This window comes from Aethalodelphis obliquidens, unplaced genomic scaffold, assembly GCF_003676395.1.
Source record: "Aethalodelphis obliquidens isolate GAN/ISIS:26980383/991018 unplaced genomic scaffold, ASM367639v1 scaffold7, whole genome shotgun sequence".
Lineage (NCBI taxonomy): Eukaryota > Metazoa > Chordata > Mammalia > Artiodactyla > Delphinidae > Aethalodelphis > Aethalodelphis obliquidens.
The window spans coordinates 22,970,023-22,984,601 of record NW_020837951.1 but is presented as its reverse complement, the minus strand read 5'-3'; the positions used below and the strand labels follow the sequence as shown (position 1 = coordinate 22,984,601).

The 14,579-nt window shown below is 45.4% G+C and overlaps 1 protein-coding gene across 20 annotated transcripts in view; it reads left to right on the top strand.

Moving 5' to 3' along the window:
* The window catches only part of PALM2AKAP2 (PALM2 and AKAP2 fusion), a 607,743-nt gene extending 593,706 nt beyond the window's left edge, over positions 1-14,037 (top strand). For all 20 annotated transcript variants that reach the window (XM_027105241.1, XM_027105248.1, XM_027105256.1 and 17 more), the window contains one exon: positions 10,070-14,037. In XM_027105241.1, the coding sequence (XP_026961042.1) occupies positions 10,070-10,168 (99 nt within the window). In that variant the 3' untranslated portion in view covers positions 10,169-14,037. The remainder of the gene's footprint in view (positions 1-10,069) is intronic.
* Positions 14,038-14,579: the final 542 nt, after the last annotated feature.

Here is a 14,579-nt window from a genome sequence, read left to right as displayed (position 1 = left end):
GGTTGAGGATACTCCCCAGTTGACCCAGGACAGTCCTGGTTTATGCCTGTTGTCCTGGAGTAATTATTAATAGCATCATCTCCTTTCCCTCTTAAAAGCGCCCCAGTTTGGATGCTAAATTATTTGGTCGCCTTACACTTGAATGCGATGGGGCGCACAGTAGGAACTCCATGCTGATTCACTGCCTCTCGTATCCAAGCTGGCTGAGTTAAAGGTTTTCTGGAGTTGAAGCCAGATACTGAACACTTAGTGGTAAAGAAAGTAAGCAAACACACCTATGGCAGCTGAATGACCCACTTGGTGTGTCTCAGTCTCCTCTCACTTGGGTTTGAGGCCTAAATTGCTTGGAATACTGGCCCAGCTCCTCTGTTGGGCTGGAATATTTCTGGGCTGTTCCCTGTATTGTACAGTGGGATGGGCCTGGCCCTTAATGGCTGCTGCTGAGGTTTCAGCTGCCGGGGCTCCTTCTCTGAGCCTGTAGGACCTTTTCTGTCCACGAAGTCACTTTATCTGGCTCTTCTTTTCAGCCCTTTTTTAGGTATTTGCTGGAGTCTGTGACCCCCTTGAAGCTTAGGGCTATAAGGGGCTTTTCTTCAATGATTCCACACCATACATCAGCAGCTTTGGTGGAAGTTAGCTGGGATGTGTAGATGGGGAAGAACCAATGGACCACTTGCCTGTGACCCAGCTGAGTGATTTGGAAGCACACTCTCTGTATCTCTTGTGCATGCCTTTTGTGTTGAAGTGCAGGTGTTAGGGGAAAACACCGTACCCAGAAGTGAAGTTACTCATTTCAGAGGCAGAGGCTGACCCACTAACACTCAGGCAGCCACCTGGTGAATGTCAACCAGGTTGGATTTTCCCTTTCATGAAGGAAGCTGCTTAGAATCAGCCCTTTTTTTTTTTTTTTTTTTTTGCGGTACGCGGGCCTCTCACTGTTGTGGCCTTTCCCGTTGCGGAGCACAGGCTCCGGACGCGCAGGCTCAGTGGCCATGGCTCACGGGCCCAGCCGCTCCGCGGCATGTGGGATCCTCCCGGACCAGGGCACGAACCTGTGTCCTCTGCATCAGCAGGTGGACTCTCAACCACTGCGCCACCAGGGAAGCCCTAGAATCAGCCTTTTAACATACTGATTGCCCTTCACTTACACAGTGAAGTGATAGCCTCCTGTCTCTATTTTTCTCAAGTAAATTAACATTTCGGGTAAGAAAGAAACCTAACTAATCAAGCTGTTACTATCCCCAGATCTCAAATTCAAGGCCAAGTGTTTTGCACTGTTGTTGATATTACAAGAGAACCAAGTTTGTTGCTGTTGAAAATTCTTAGGAACAGAAAAAATAATCTATCCAACCCACTATATCCTCTTTTAAGAGACCCAAATCTGGAAAAAACACCCCCCCCCAAAAAAAAACATACTTCAATTGCTTCTAAAGCAAATATATGCTCATCAGTGAGACTTCATTTCAGAGCCGCCTGTTAACCTGTCTTAGTTCTTTTGATTCAGGGGATCTTTCTGTTGTGTCGTCATCCATCACTGGAGAATATGTTGAAGTTCATCTCTTTTCCTACTTGATCCGTGGCCCCTTCTTTAATGGTCTCTCATACCAGAAGGATAGTCATAGGGGGCAGCTGGATGGCTTGAAGCTTGAGTTGTGTTGTAACTGGCTTCCCTGCTCCAGAGGTTGGTAGTTCCGCTCTCCTGGCTTCGTCCACATACACTGTCCCCAGGGCAAGCTGTGGCTTCTTCGATCCTCCACCCGCTATGAACCTCACTTGGCTCACCTGGGTCCAGTGTCAACCCGGCACTCCCACCTGCCAATATTCCTTCCAAAAAGTCAGTTGGCAGCATTTATGAGTCCCTCACGCGTGAGCAGGACCTAACCACGTGTTCACGCATAGGAAGCAGCAGGCTCTTTCTGAATTGACTGAGAAGCATTCTCATCTGCTGTACTTCCCAAGGAGAAGGTAGACTTAAAAACAAAGTGGGGTAATTGGGATGTATGCATAGTGATACGCTGGGTACAATGATGTCAGTGAGCGTGAAGGAGAGAAAGAGAAAGAGAGGGAAGGCAAACGAAGCTGTGCCCGCGTTTCCATGAGTAGCTTTCACCAACCTACCTGGGGAAAAAGACCTCATCCTCACCAGCAGAACAGGTACACATCCCTCCGCCCCAGAGCAGCGACGGTGTCTGGAGTCCTGTCCCCAGTTCAGGACCCTTCCACTCTCCCATTTGATAAAATATCACCTGCAGGACAGGAGGGAGGCCTCTGGCTCACGGGATCCCTGCCAGGGGATGGGGTGGGGACAACCGTGCAGTATTTAGTGGTCTTTTTCATGTTCTTAGCCGGCCTCTCTCCTGCTGGAAGCCCAGTGAGGGCTCAGAGAATGATGGAAGATGGAACATTAAATCATGAATCTCTCTCTGGGAATGTCTGCCCAGGAGTCACTATAGTAGTCGTATGAAGTCACCTGTCGTATGAAGTCACCTGTGGATGTTTCGCTTCCTTTTGCAGTTGGTGACAAAGTCAATGACAAGGAACCAGAAAAAGCCGCTTTTCTGAAAAGGTTGCCCCCAAACGGCCATCCTCGTTCCCAGCTCAGGCCTTGAGATAACCCTTGAGTAGCGACAGTCTTCATCCGCCGGGGCTGGCTTCCTTGTTCTGCATGGGGTGGTCCCTGATGAGTGTCTCCATGCTCAAGGCTGAGCCAGGCTCCACCTCTTAAGGGACCCCTTGGCTAACCTGGGGGTAGGAGGATTGCTAACCTCCGCCGACACGCCTTACCCTGGGCTGTTTCCCAGCCTATACAGGGCCTTTGTGAGAATTAGCAAGAGGCACCCTTTTTCAAAACTCTGTGTGGATGCAGTCCTGCACCAGCTACACGGGTGGTGAGGGGAGTCGGGGGTCTGAGCTTCAACCCCATCCATCCCCCCAGCCTGGTGTTTTTGTGCAACACACACGCTGCCCACCCAGATGCAACCGTCCTGCTCTCAGTGGAGGTTTCTTTTATCTGGAAACGTTATCTTAAGTGGAAATGTCCCCTTATCTGGGCCTGATGCCATCTCTGGTCAGTCATGCAACTTATAATGGCCTGATGAATCATAGTTTCCTGTAGGGTTTCTTGGTACCTTGCAAAGGAAGGATACTGAGGCAACACTGTTTTTCTGGCCAGTTTTCCCCCGCAGTCTGACCTGAGCCTCAGAAGACAATGAGTTCTTGAGTCAGGGGTGCTCTTGAACTTGTTTGGTAGATTTGCTTTCCCTTTCTCAGTTGAGGGGGTGCTGGGCTGAGTCCAGATTACAGCCTCCTGGACATTGAGCCCCATCCTTCCTCCTAGCACACAATCTAGGTGGGTTTTTCCTGTGTTCTCTTTCTTCCTCTTTTGCCCCCAGAATAGTTACTGAGAGGGCTTTCAGCCTTCCCTGCCTGTCTTGGAATAAAAGAAGACCTCTTTGATTCCTGGGTTAAGTCCAAGCTGGGGGCTGGCAGTCACTGCTTTTCCAAGAATTCCTGGCACACACTTCCTTCTAGACCAGGACACCCTTTGGGAGTTCTAGCCAAACTCTCACTGGGTGGATGGAGGAAGGCCGTCTGGCTCCAGTGCCCACCCCCGCCACCGCAGGCTGTATGGGAAGCTCAGCAACATCAGTGATGTTTTGTGCCCCCAGCTCTCTCGGGTTCTCACACATGCCCTGGGAAGGCGCAAAGGAGACGAGCACTCCACATTGATCAGCCCCCGGTCATCAGTCTGATCATTACAGAGCTGTGATTTTTTTTTTTTTTTTTTTGCGGTACGCGGGCCTCTCACTGTTGTGGCCTCTCCCGTTGCGGAGCACAGGCTCCGGACGCGCAGGCTCAGCGGCCACGGCTCACGGGCCCAGCCGCTCCGCAGCATGTGGGATCTTCCCGGACCGGGGCACGAACCCATGTCCCCTGCATCGGCAGGCGGACTCTCAACCACTGCGCCACCAGGGAAGCCCCAGAGCTGTGATTTTTAAGTGCAGTACCTAAGAAGCAGTCAGTGATCACAGACATACGATCCCTCCTATCCAGTCCAATGGGCTCTTTGGCATGGTCACCATGCCAGAAACCAATCAGTGCCTCTAAGGTCGTGAGGGTAAATGCAAGGTCATGACCACTATTCTGGAGGAGGCTGTCCAGAGTCAGTCCTTCTAACTCATTACCCACAGCCGGGACATTTTTTCTCTGAGCTTTTCTTGTAGTGACTTTTAGTTTCCTTTATAGGAACTAAAGGATCATTTTAGTTCCTACTTAATCACTCCACTTTCAGGAACTTATTTAGGACCCGCGAGGTCGTGATGAGGGAGGCTACTTGGTCTCCCTTGGCAGTGCCATCCTTAGAGCAGCTCCAGAGAATCTGCCTCTGCAAACCTCGCATTCAGACCGTCCCTGTCTGTGGTTAGGGTCTTCTTTTCACGGGACAACAGACTACAAGACTACTTTGGGGTTCAGAGACGCCTACAGGTAGGGGAAGGGCTGTTTGTCCACAGATGGCAGTAGATTCTAACAAATCCAAAATGCCCTTAAGGATCTTGCTGGTGGGCAGCTGGTTGCATACAACCCAGGGGGGAAAGAATCTTGTTAATTCAAAGCACAGAAGATGGAAGCGACAAATCTTGAATTAACGAAGTATGGCTTATCTGATATTTTTATGGAGGAATAATAGGGTATCTACTTGCTGCAAAAGATACAGACTTTTAAATAAACGAATATCAGATGAAGCAAGTCTTGGTGTGGGTGTGTCCTGGTCTCCTGATGTTACCTCCCCTCTTGTGTCCCCTCCCCCCTCACCGGCGTGGTGCCAGTTCCCAGCTGGGGGGCGTTTTGTGAGTGTGTCTCTGCCATGTACTAACCCTGGTTTTTCCCTCTCTGCCAGTACACCTCTAAGTTACTGTCTTGCAAGGTGACTTCCGAGGTACTTTTCCACTTGTTTGTCTTGGTCTTCTTGCATGCCTGACGCAGGTGCATGCTGTCGTGGTTTGCCATTTCTTCATGGGGTTTTCTCCCTGCCTTTTCTGAATGGGGTGATTGCCTTGAAATGTTAGTGTCCATGCAACAGTGGTACACGCGGCTGTGCTTTGCTGTGCTGTGCTCTGGGTTGGAGAAGATTCTGTCTTGCTCATGGATCTGGAAGACGTTTGCATTAGAGGGTACGACCAATGGGCTGTTTGGATTTTTGTTTGTTTGTTTCTTCAGGCGCTGACAGCAAACCTACTCTGGTCTGGTTAGAAAACCGTGCAGCTCAAGAGGACTGGGCTGTCGGTTGGGATCAGTCCTTTGTTTACCTTAACACAAACCCAGAGAGCTCCATGCCATCACTTTAGGATAACTTATTCCTACCGCGAACCAACGCAGTCCACCCTGCCCCCCCCCCCCCCCCCCCCCGCCTCCATCTTTAAACCTGTACTTTTGGTTTGGAAGCTTTTTTAAGCATTGAATTTCCCCCAAGCTGCCTCCTTTCCCCTACAACTTCCCTTTACACAGATTTCACAAACCTGTGCTATGAAAAAGCACAATATTTTTATTTTTTCCACATATATATTGACTTATTTATATGCTATGAGAAAGCATACTGGCTTTTATATTTTTTATTTCTAGAGCATTGTATTTTTATTTTAAAAGAATTATTGTAAATATACAGAATTGTAGAGAATCATTTATTCATTAACCTGGTTGACAATTTATTGAGATCCTACTACACATCAGGCACTTTCTGGGTTCTGAGAAGACAGCAGTCACCTGAACGATGTCCCTGATGCCATGGAGCTGGCATGCCAATGTGTCAAGGATATGGCAAAGTAAAATAATAAAGCCCCCAGCCAGCTTTGTGCATTCTTATCATTTCATAATATTTGCTTAATATTTTAAAAAGAAATTAATATTGCAAATACCATTCAAGCCCTCTTGTTACCTCTCCCAGCTCCCATTTCTTTCCCTCTTGAGAGGGAATTTTTCTGGAGTTTGGTGTTGATTGTTTCCATGCATGTTTTTATCCTTGTACTACGTATGTCTATGTACATAAATTATATCTAATGGTTTTGCATGTTTTCGAACTTTCTATAAATAGATCATATTGTAGTATCCTGTACTCTTTATCCTGTCTGCATCATTTTTAGATGTGTCCATGTTGATACTTATGGCTCTAGTTCACTCATTATAATTGCCGTATATAGTATTCCATTGAATGAATACATATCTGTTTATTCATTCTTCTAGTGATGGAAATGTAGGTTGTACCTTTTCTTTGCCATTACAAACAATGAGTCAATGAATGTTATTTTACACAGCTCTTTGTGCGACCTATGGAAGAAAGTCTCTAAACATATCTAGGGGTAAAAGTACTGGTTATAGGGCTTACCCATCCTCCCATTCACTACCTATTGCAAACTACTCTTCAAACTGGCTGTGCTAACCTATAGCACAATGTATATTTCACATCTCCATATTTAGCAAAATAATTATGGTTAACTGTAGACGTGAGCTGATTCTTATCAGTAGGTTCTTTTCACAAACTGTAAAGTGAATATTGAAAATATCATTACATGGACCTTCTTCAGTGTCTAATTGTGGGTCTCAGGGAGGAAATGCTGGTTTAAGAATTAGACCCTAGGAGCCCACATCCCCTTGGAGTCAACGTAAGATTGATGAAAATCTGGTCAAATACATCCAAGGAAGATAAGACTGGGCCCTGTCTGCCTTCAGTGGAAGATCTGAGGGATAAAATATTAATATAAATGTTATTTAACGTATCTGTCTCTTGTTTTATATCCCAGAATAAAATTATCTAGGTTGATTGCTGCTCAAACTGAAGTGATTCACTTGAATTCCCTAAGCACTGGAGAGAAAAATTAATACTAGAGGATTGTTCAGAGAGAATTGATTTTCTTTTTCTCCCAGCAGACCTAAATCTGATTTAATTTGTGAAAACGATAAAACCTTAAATCAGGTCTTTGTATTATTATTATTTTTTATGTTTTTCTCTCTCCATTCCTGTGGAGTGTATTTATTGCCCTTTCTGATGCTTCTTCCTCCATACGCCCCCCCGCCACTGAGCAGCCGTGGAACATGCCGGCCCGGAGCATCGACTCTGCACCCAGAGCTCTGGGCTCACATGTTAGCTCTTCCTCCTACTAACTGACGTTAGATTATTTTAAACCTCTCTGTGCTTCAGCTTCTTCATATGTGAAATTCATAGTGTGAATCCCATAGAACAGAGGCGAGGATTAAAACCCGTAGCTGGTTCATGGTACCTGTGATGTAAGTGTTTACCAGAGCCCCAGAGGCAAGTGCTTTTTTTAACCCTGAAAGGAGAGGAATGGACTTTAGGAAATAAAGTTAATATGTAGAAATCTAGAAGAAAAGTTCTAGATTTGCTAGAGCTTTATTCACACACACACACACACACACTCACTCACACACACAGTACTCTGAATTGTGGAATAAATGCTCATTCACATACCTTCCCCAAGGGCTTGGCTTTTTTTTTTTTGCGGTACGCAGGCCTCTCACTGCTGCGGCCTCTCCCGTTGCGGAGCACAGGCTCCGGATGCCCAGGCTCAGCAGCCATGGCTCACGGGCCCAGCCGCTCCGCGGCATGTGGGATCTTCCCGGACCGGGGCACGAACCCGTGTCCCCTGCATCTGCAGGCGGACTCTCAACCACTGCGCCACCAGGGAAGCCCAGGGCTTGGCTTTTTGAATCTTCAAAAGGCCTGTTGGAGGAGGGAAGAGACTGTTCTATCCTGCACATGAAGCCCTGTGCCCGACACTTGGTAGGAACCCAATAAATAGCTGTAAGATGGATGGATAGATGGATTGAAATGAGTTCCCAAAGAACAGAGTAAATTAAAAATTTCAAGATGATTGAGAATTAAAATAGGGCCCAAATACAAGACAAGGGACATCTGAAATTGACGGGGACTATTTTTTTCAGAACCTTAGATTTATTTTTGGCTCTTATGTAAACCTTTCAGTTTGTATGTACAGTCTGCAAGGCAAGCATATGACTGTTTTACACAATGTAGAGCTCCTTGTCGAAACGTCTTATGTTTGAATACCACGTGATTGCTTATAAAGCCCTTTCACATGATGAGAGAAATACGTAGTTATTGTTTAAGAATTTGCTATGCCCTGGAAACTTTGGTAAATTCTTTGCCTCATTTATTTGCCTCATTTATTCCTCAGACCACCTCGGTACTATGGTTTTTATTATTCTCTTTTTACATATAAGGAAACTGAGGCACAGGGTAGTAAACTTTCCCAGGGTCACATAGTTACTAGGATTTAAACTTAGACCTGCCTGGACTTCAGAGGCTGCATTGCTTCCTGAGAGAGCCTGTGAGATAGGGCAGGTGTTGTGTCCATTTTACAGATAAAGGAAGTTGAGACTCAAGATGCCATGAACGACAGGCACAGAGCTGGAAACAAAGCTCAGGACTTGCAATTCCAGTTCCTCACTGCCTTCCAGTACCATGTTACCAGGGCTTGACCAGAAGATTCTACTGTTTAACTCTACCAGACTTGGAAACATGCTTTCCTCCTACTGATTTGTTATTCTTAGATGTTGACTAGGTGACCATGATATGTTTACACACCAACACTTCAGGGCATGGCTTACGTGCTTCCTGGTGAACATTCCTTCAGGAGACATGATTGAGTTGTGTCCTATACATCCGGTCAAAGCCGTCCCTGCTAGGAGGACTGGGGAAGCCTTCCTGGAGGAAAGACACTGCTGCTCTGGGAAGTCCATGCATTTGTCAGAGGTGTAGAGAAGCAAGTTGAGATGCCCGCTCCCTGCCCAGACCTTTAATCTGACCAGAATTTGCTTACGTCTGGGCTCCCATCACTGCCGGTAAACCTGCCTCTCCTTGCTTCTCTGGAGTTGCCAGCATCTCTGTCCCTTGCCAGAATGATTGTTCTCAGAATAAGCAAAGACTTCATCGCCTATTGGTTGGATAACCAACTAGTGTTGGCTCTGCTAGACTTTAAATTCAGAAACTGCACATCCTAAGCTAATGCCACAGTCATTTAACTGGTTGGCATGCAGGGGCTTGCTTTCGGTGCAGTGTCATGAAATTGAGCCATTTCTCCTGCGTTGGCAACCTAAATGTCATTCATCTGGATGTCATCTGGACCAAACTCAAGCTGGAGCAGACTGGCGAAGGATCCCCCCTGGGGTCCACAGACTCTTCTGGGGAGCCGGAGGGAGGGTGGCCTCACCCCGATGGTGGTGAGCCTATTTGTCCTTGATGTTGTCACCTTTCACTTCCTTTACCAGCACCTGTGGCCCTGAAGTTACATCAAAATGCTCAGATTCCATGTTTTAGTGGCCTGAGAAGCTCTTTTTCTTTTCACTTAATTCCTCTTTCAAGCATAATTATACCAAAGTAGATTTTTGTGGTATAAATATGATCACAGCTTATGTAGGTCCACAAAGCTTGGTGGAATGAATTCACACTGGTTCAGTTGTTTGGAATTACTTTCCCGTCTGCTTGTTTATGAAGAGACCAAGACTGTCCATAGCTGTGCTGTCCAGTATGGTAGTCACTATTTCCATGAGGCTATTGAAATGAAAATTAGTTAAAATCAGATATTTAGTTTCTCAGCCACACTAGCCATATTTCAAATGCTCAGTAGTCACGTGTGGCTCACGGCTGCCATATTGGATAGCGCAGATACAGATCACTGCCACCAGACTGCACTGATCTATAGCATGTAGCAATCCACTTTGTTATCTAAAAACTTGATGCAGAGTCAGGTCTAGTTCAACGAAACTTGCAGAACATTTCAGGAAAATTCAGTCTCTCTATACTGAAAATGATGGGTCAAAAGTGAACTTTGGCTCTGAGGTGAATGCTACCCAGAACCTCCCACCCCGCCACCTTTACTTTCACGTCTCTCCTACCTCCCAGCTGTACCAGACGCTTTACCACTTTCCCCCTCATTAGATGCTGTTGAGAGAGGGAAAGGAGGAAGGAAACAGAGAAGTTGGTTTGTGTTCATAATGAACAATCATGAACTCTGCGTAATTTTTTTCCCTCTCTCTTCAGGTCCTTGAGGCCACACGGGTTAATCGAAGAAAGAGCGCATTGGCCTTGCGCTGGGAGGCGGGGATCTATGCCAACCAAGAGGAAGAGGACAATGAATAGTCAACATCCTTCCACCCAGGAAGCTTCTTTGGTGCTTGGGTTCCCAAGAAACCAAGAAATCAACACATCAAAGCATTTTAATAGAATATTTATTAAAGTGCAAACAAACTCGGCAATCCTTATGCAGACCAGAAGAAGTTGCAATGTACAATGATGAAAAATCAAGTGAAAAAAGAAGTCCACCCATCAAACACGAACTCCCGGGAGTCAGAAGAGAAAGGATTTTTTTTTTGTAACTCAAAGACTCCCCTGGGTTTGGACCACAGTTGATCCAAAAGGACAAAGAAGTTACAAGCAAATTGACATGGTTGCTACAGGCAGAACCAAGACTAGCCTCTCTGGGTGATGAGGAAAACATTGGTAATGTGGCCATTTGGAGAAGCCACAGAGCTGATGCCATCCACCCAGCAGAGGATATTTCCCTGTGCCTGCACCGGTTTCCACCCATCATAGCATCAGAGGTGTTGGACTAACCCCATTTACTCCAGCAGCTATAAAATAATGCTTCTCTCTCTATTTGCCCAGAAGAGGCAACTATGGTTCCATGTCTATTCCGTTTAATTGTTTTGAATTGGGAGCAATTGAGGATCGCAATCCAAATTTTGAAGACAAGATTTCTTCATGTTGCAAACACAACCTGTTCTGCATTAGGAGGTTTAGGAAGGGGGGGAGAAAGCCAAACCAAATGGATTATTTTAGCTTTAGGATCTTGTCTGCTTATGATATTGACTGAGCTGCAGTTTATGAGAACACGTTTTCACAATTCTGTTTCTTTATATGAAAACTATATTTAGTGGGCAACAACTATTTTTATGATGGGATGGGGGAATATATCCATGTATAAAACCTATACACATTGAACAGCTTGGTTCAAGAGGGGAGGGGTATTTTTAGAGTGGTAATAATTGAAAAAAGGGCGAACTCTGCCTTAGAGAGGTAGACGATGAGAAATAAAGAGGTGTTTATAACTATATTTTATATGTAAAGTGGACCTTCAGGGGAGTAGGAAGAATGATACGTTGGATCAATCAGAAAGAGACAGTAAAGAAAGCTCACGAAAGGTAGACAGAGAAGAAGGGAGGGGGAAAGAGTGGGCAGGTAAGGAAGTTAGAGAGATTATTTTTTCTGAGCAACCAGTATTTTTCAGGATGATACAGAGAAAAATATAGAATAGAAACTTAAGTGCAGGCTTAGGTTCAGCTACAAATCCTAAAGGTGGTGTGCGTGCGTGCGTGCGTGTGTGAGTGTGAGTGTGTGTGTGTGTGTACACATGCCTTTGTGTATGCATGCAAAGCGCATGTGTGCTCATGAGTAAGGGTGTATGTGTGTGTGTGTGAGGATTAAAATTCCAGGATGATCATGGGACAAGGGTGTTCACTTATTTCCTCCAAAGCTGTTTGCCAGCGTCAGGAGTGAGTGAGAATTTCTTTTTTATGAAAAGGATATAGAGGCTCCGAGCTGATGCAGTATTTGTAATATTAAGTTGACCTAACATGGTATTTGCATGGGTCACAATGGCAAAGTTTTGAGCAGTTTTGTAATTTGACATTTAGGAAAGTACCATATTTATTCTCATGCTTTGTATCCATGCTTAGTATACGCTAAAGGACACCAGCTTTACTCTTTCTGTCATTTAAAGCAATATGATAAGGGTGTTCAATCATTGAATGCCCTCAATTTCTGGATGAGAAATTTTTCAGTCCTGGCCGTGAGAAAAAAACTGACCAGCCTTCTTTTTTTCCGTCCCCTTTGTTTTAAAACTGTGGTTTTTAAAAAAGCAATAAGTAAGTCAGACCTCACTAAAATGCATTTTTGTTTTTATGTCTTTATGTCATAAGCACTAATGTGTTGTCCTGACAAGTAGCAGTCCCACCAAATTTGTACGTAGATTCATAAACGTTATCTTCTTTTATTAGACTAGTGTCAACGTTAGGGGAAAGTTTATTCATAAGCGAGTGGTGGACACACAGTAAAAAACGGAACTCTGATAACTTACAAGGATCCTTTGGAACTGCCAAGGGAACTTGCAATTTGAAGCCAAATTCTACAGATGGATAATTGGCGTCATCTTTATATGGTTCATGCTCCTGAACATTCTGAACGAATAGTCAACAAAACGTGCTAGACGCTGGGGATAGGAAACAGATAAGATCCCTGCCGTTAGGGATTTATTTTCAGGTGGGAGAGGCTGGCATGGAGACAGACATTCCCAGGAAAATGAGCTGAGGAGTCCTGACAGGTGAAATGGGGGCACCCGGGAGAGAAGGATGCTTTGTCTGAGGATTTCCAGCGTTCCCAAGACAGGCACGGGAATGAAAACAGTTGGGGCAGCAGCATCGTGTGGCCCAGGGATGCAGGAGCTGCTAGGATGCCTGGAGAACAGAATGGTTCTGTGGGTTGCACAAAAAGTGAAACATGCTTCATGATTTCTGGACTAACTCTGGATCTGGTAGGGACCATAGACTTGATACAGATGAACTCCCCATCTTTTGCAAGAGGAAACAGTGCTCAGGACTTCCCTGAAGTTTTTGGTTCTGTTTTGAAGAAAACTGTGTACCCACCTTAAAACTACATTTGAGAAGAGAATGGGCAGCTGAAAAGAAAGCTTAGGAGACCACACAATTCCTGGAATCGCTTTAGAGGCAGATGAGTTGGCCTTTGACTGCAGTTGATTGACCCAGACACACTTATTATGTAGAGTTACAGAGCCGGGATCCTTTGGTTCGCACTTTGGATAGGCAACAAATGCAGCGTTTCCGTGACTCTCTCACAGTCACAAAACCGTTTAACTGTGGCCCCTACATCTCCATCCTTTGCTTGTTCCCTTCTGCTGCCTTCTGATGACTGCTGTCCATTTCCTTGTTCCACTCACGTATCATCCTGTTAAAATGTAAATTAAAGTTCCCTTAGCAGAGCCAGATTTTCTCTGTGCTCTTGAGTTTTTTACTCATTTAAGAAACATTGGGCCATGGCTTTGTACATAGCGCTGTGCTAGGCTCTGGGATCCCAAATGAACCCCTTTAACTTTGTGAAGATGCAGCGGACCCCTGGCGGAACGTCATCCGTGCCTAATCCGTCGAGAAGAAGAGGCTTGTCCAAAACCTGGCCTCCGATGCTCATCCCTGCCCCCAGGTAGCACACAAGCTTGTTAATCTCAGCTCGAACAGTTGTTTAGATTCTGTAGATGTTAAAAGCTTTCCTGAAAGTATTCCATTCCGCAGTGTTGATAGATGTTCACTTTCCTCTGGAACTGATGACTGACATTCCTTGGCTTTCTCATCCAGAAATTATGGAAACAGGGTCTGTCAGTGGCAGGAGGCTGGGCTGTGTCCTACGTGCATGACACATGCAGTTTCCTTGCCTCTTTACACCCATGCATGCTGCCCGCCCTAGACAGTGACATATAAGCAGTATATAGATCAGTGCCCACATATATATACAACACACACACACACACAAGGCATAACAAGGAACACTAAGACAGTGTTGACTCGTCTCAGAAGACAAATAATTAAACATTTTTTCCAACTAAAGAATGGATGTAATTAAACTATGTATTGAAAAACATAGCCTAAGTGTTTAGAGATGGTGACTATATCCAGTTGTAGTAACAGAACCAATTTCCTGAATTTTAAGCATTCAGTGAGTGAGCTGCCAATTTTGATTTTGTGTTCCTCTTTACCCAAATGACTTTTTTTTTTTCTTTTTTGGAGGAGGGGGCACAAAGCAGCAATACTGTGTTTGAAAATGATACTCTCTGTATCTGGCTCTCCTGTGTATGTTAACCACTTCAATGTTACTATCCTGCTTCGGTTTTATAGTGATTGTGAGGCATTCAATGCAAGTATACAATTATTTTCTCATTAAAATCCAGTGTGTGTTGTGCTTTTATAAACGAGGGCCACTTGTTTGACTGTCGGGGGAGGTTGGAGGACCGAGCAGCCCGAGGGTAGCATGCCAGCGCTCTCGCCTCTAATTCCATGGGGCCACATCTGCTCCTTGCATATTTGGAACCAAGAAAGCAGTACTAGCTGGCGGGGCAGACCTTTGACAGGCTGTTCCCAGTGCCTCCTTTGGCCATGTTGTCTCCAGCTGCCGTGGCTAGACCTGGAAACTCCGACAGGACCCACAGAAATGATACACATGCCTCTTGAGGTAGGTAGACTCCAAGGTCAAAGAGATGGTGGGGCAAACGGTAGGACAAACAGTAAAGGTCAAGCTTTGCACGTGGCTCTTAGGCTCTAATTTTTATTATTCATTCCATTCCCAGCACCTGTATTTGGCTCTCCTCTGAGGAATAGAGAATTTCGGACTTCACAGAGCATCTGAGACCACAGGTGAATCAGAAAGCTTCCTCCCCCCAACCCCACAGTCTCCAGCCGCTCCATCCCGGAGCTAACTTGCACCCAGA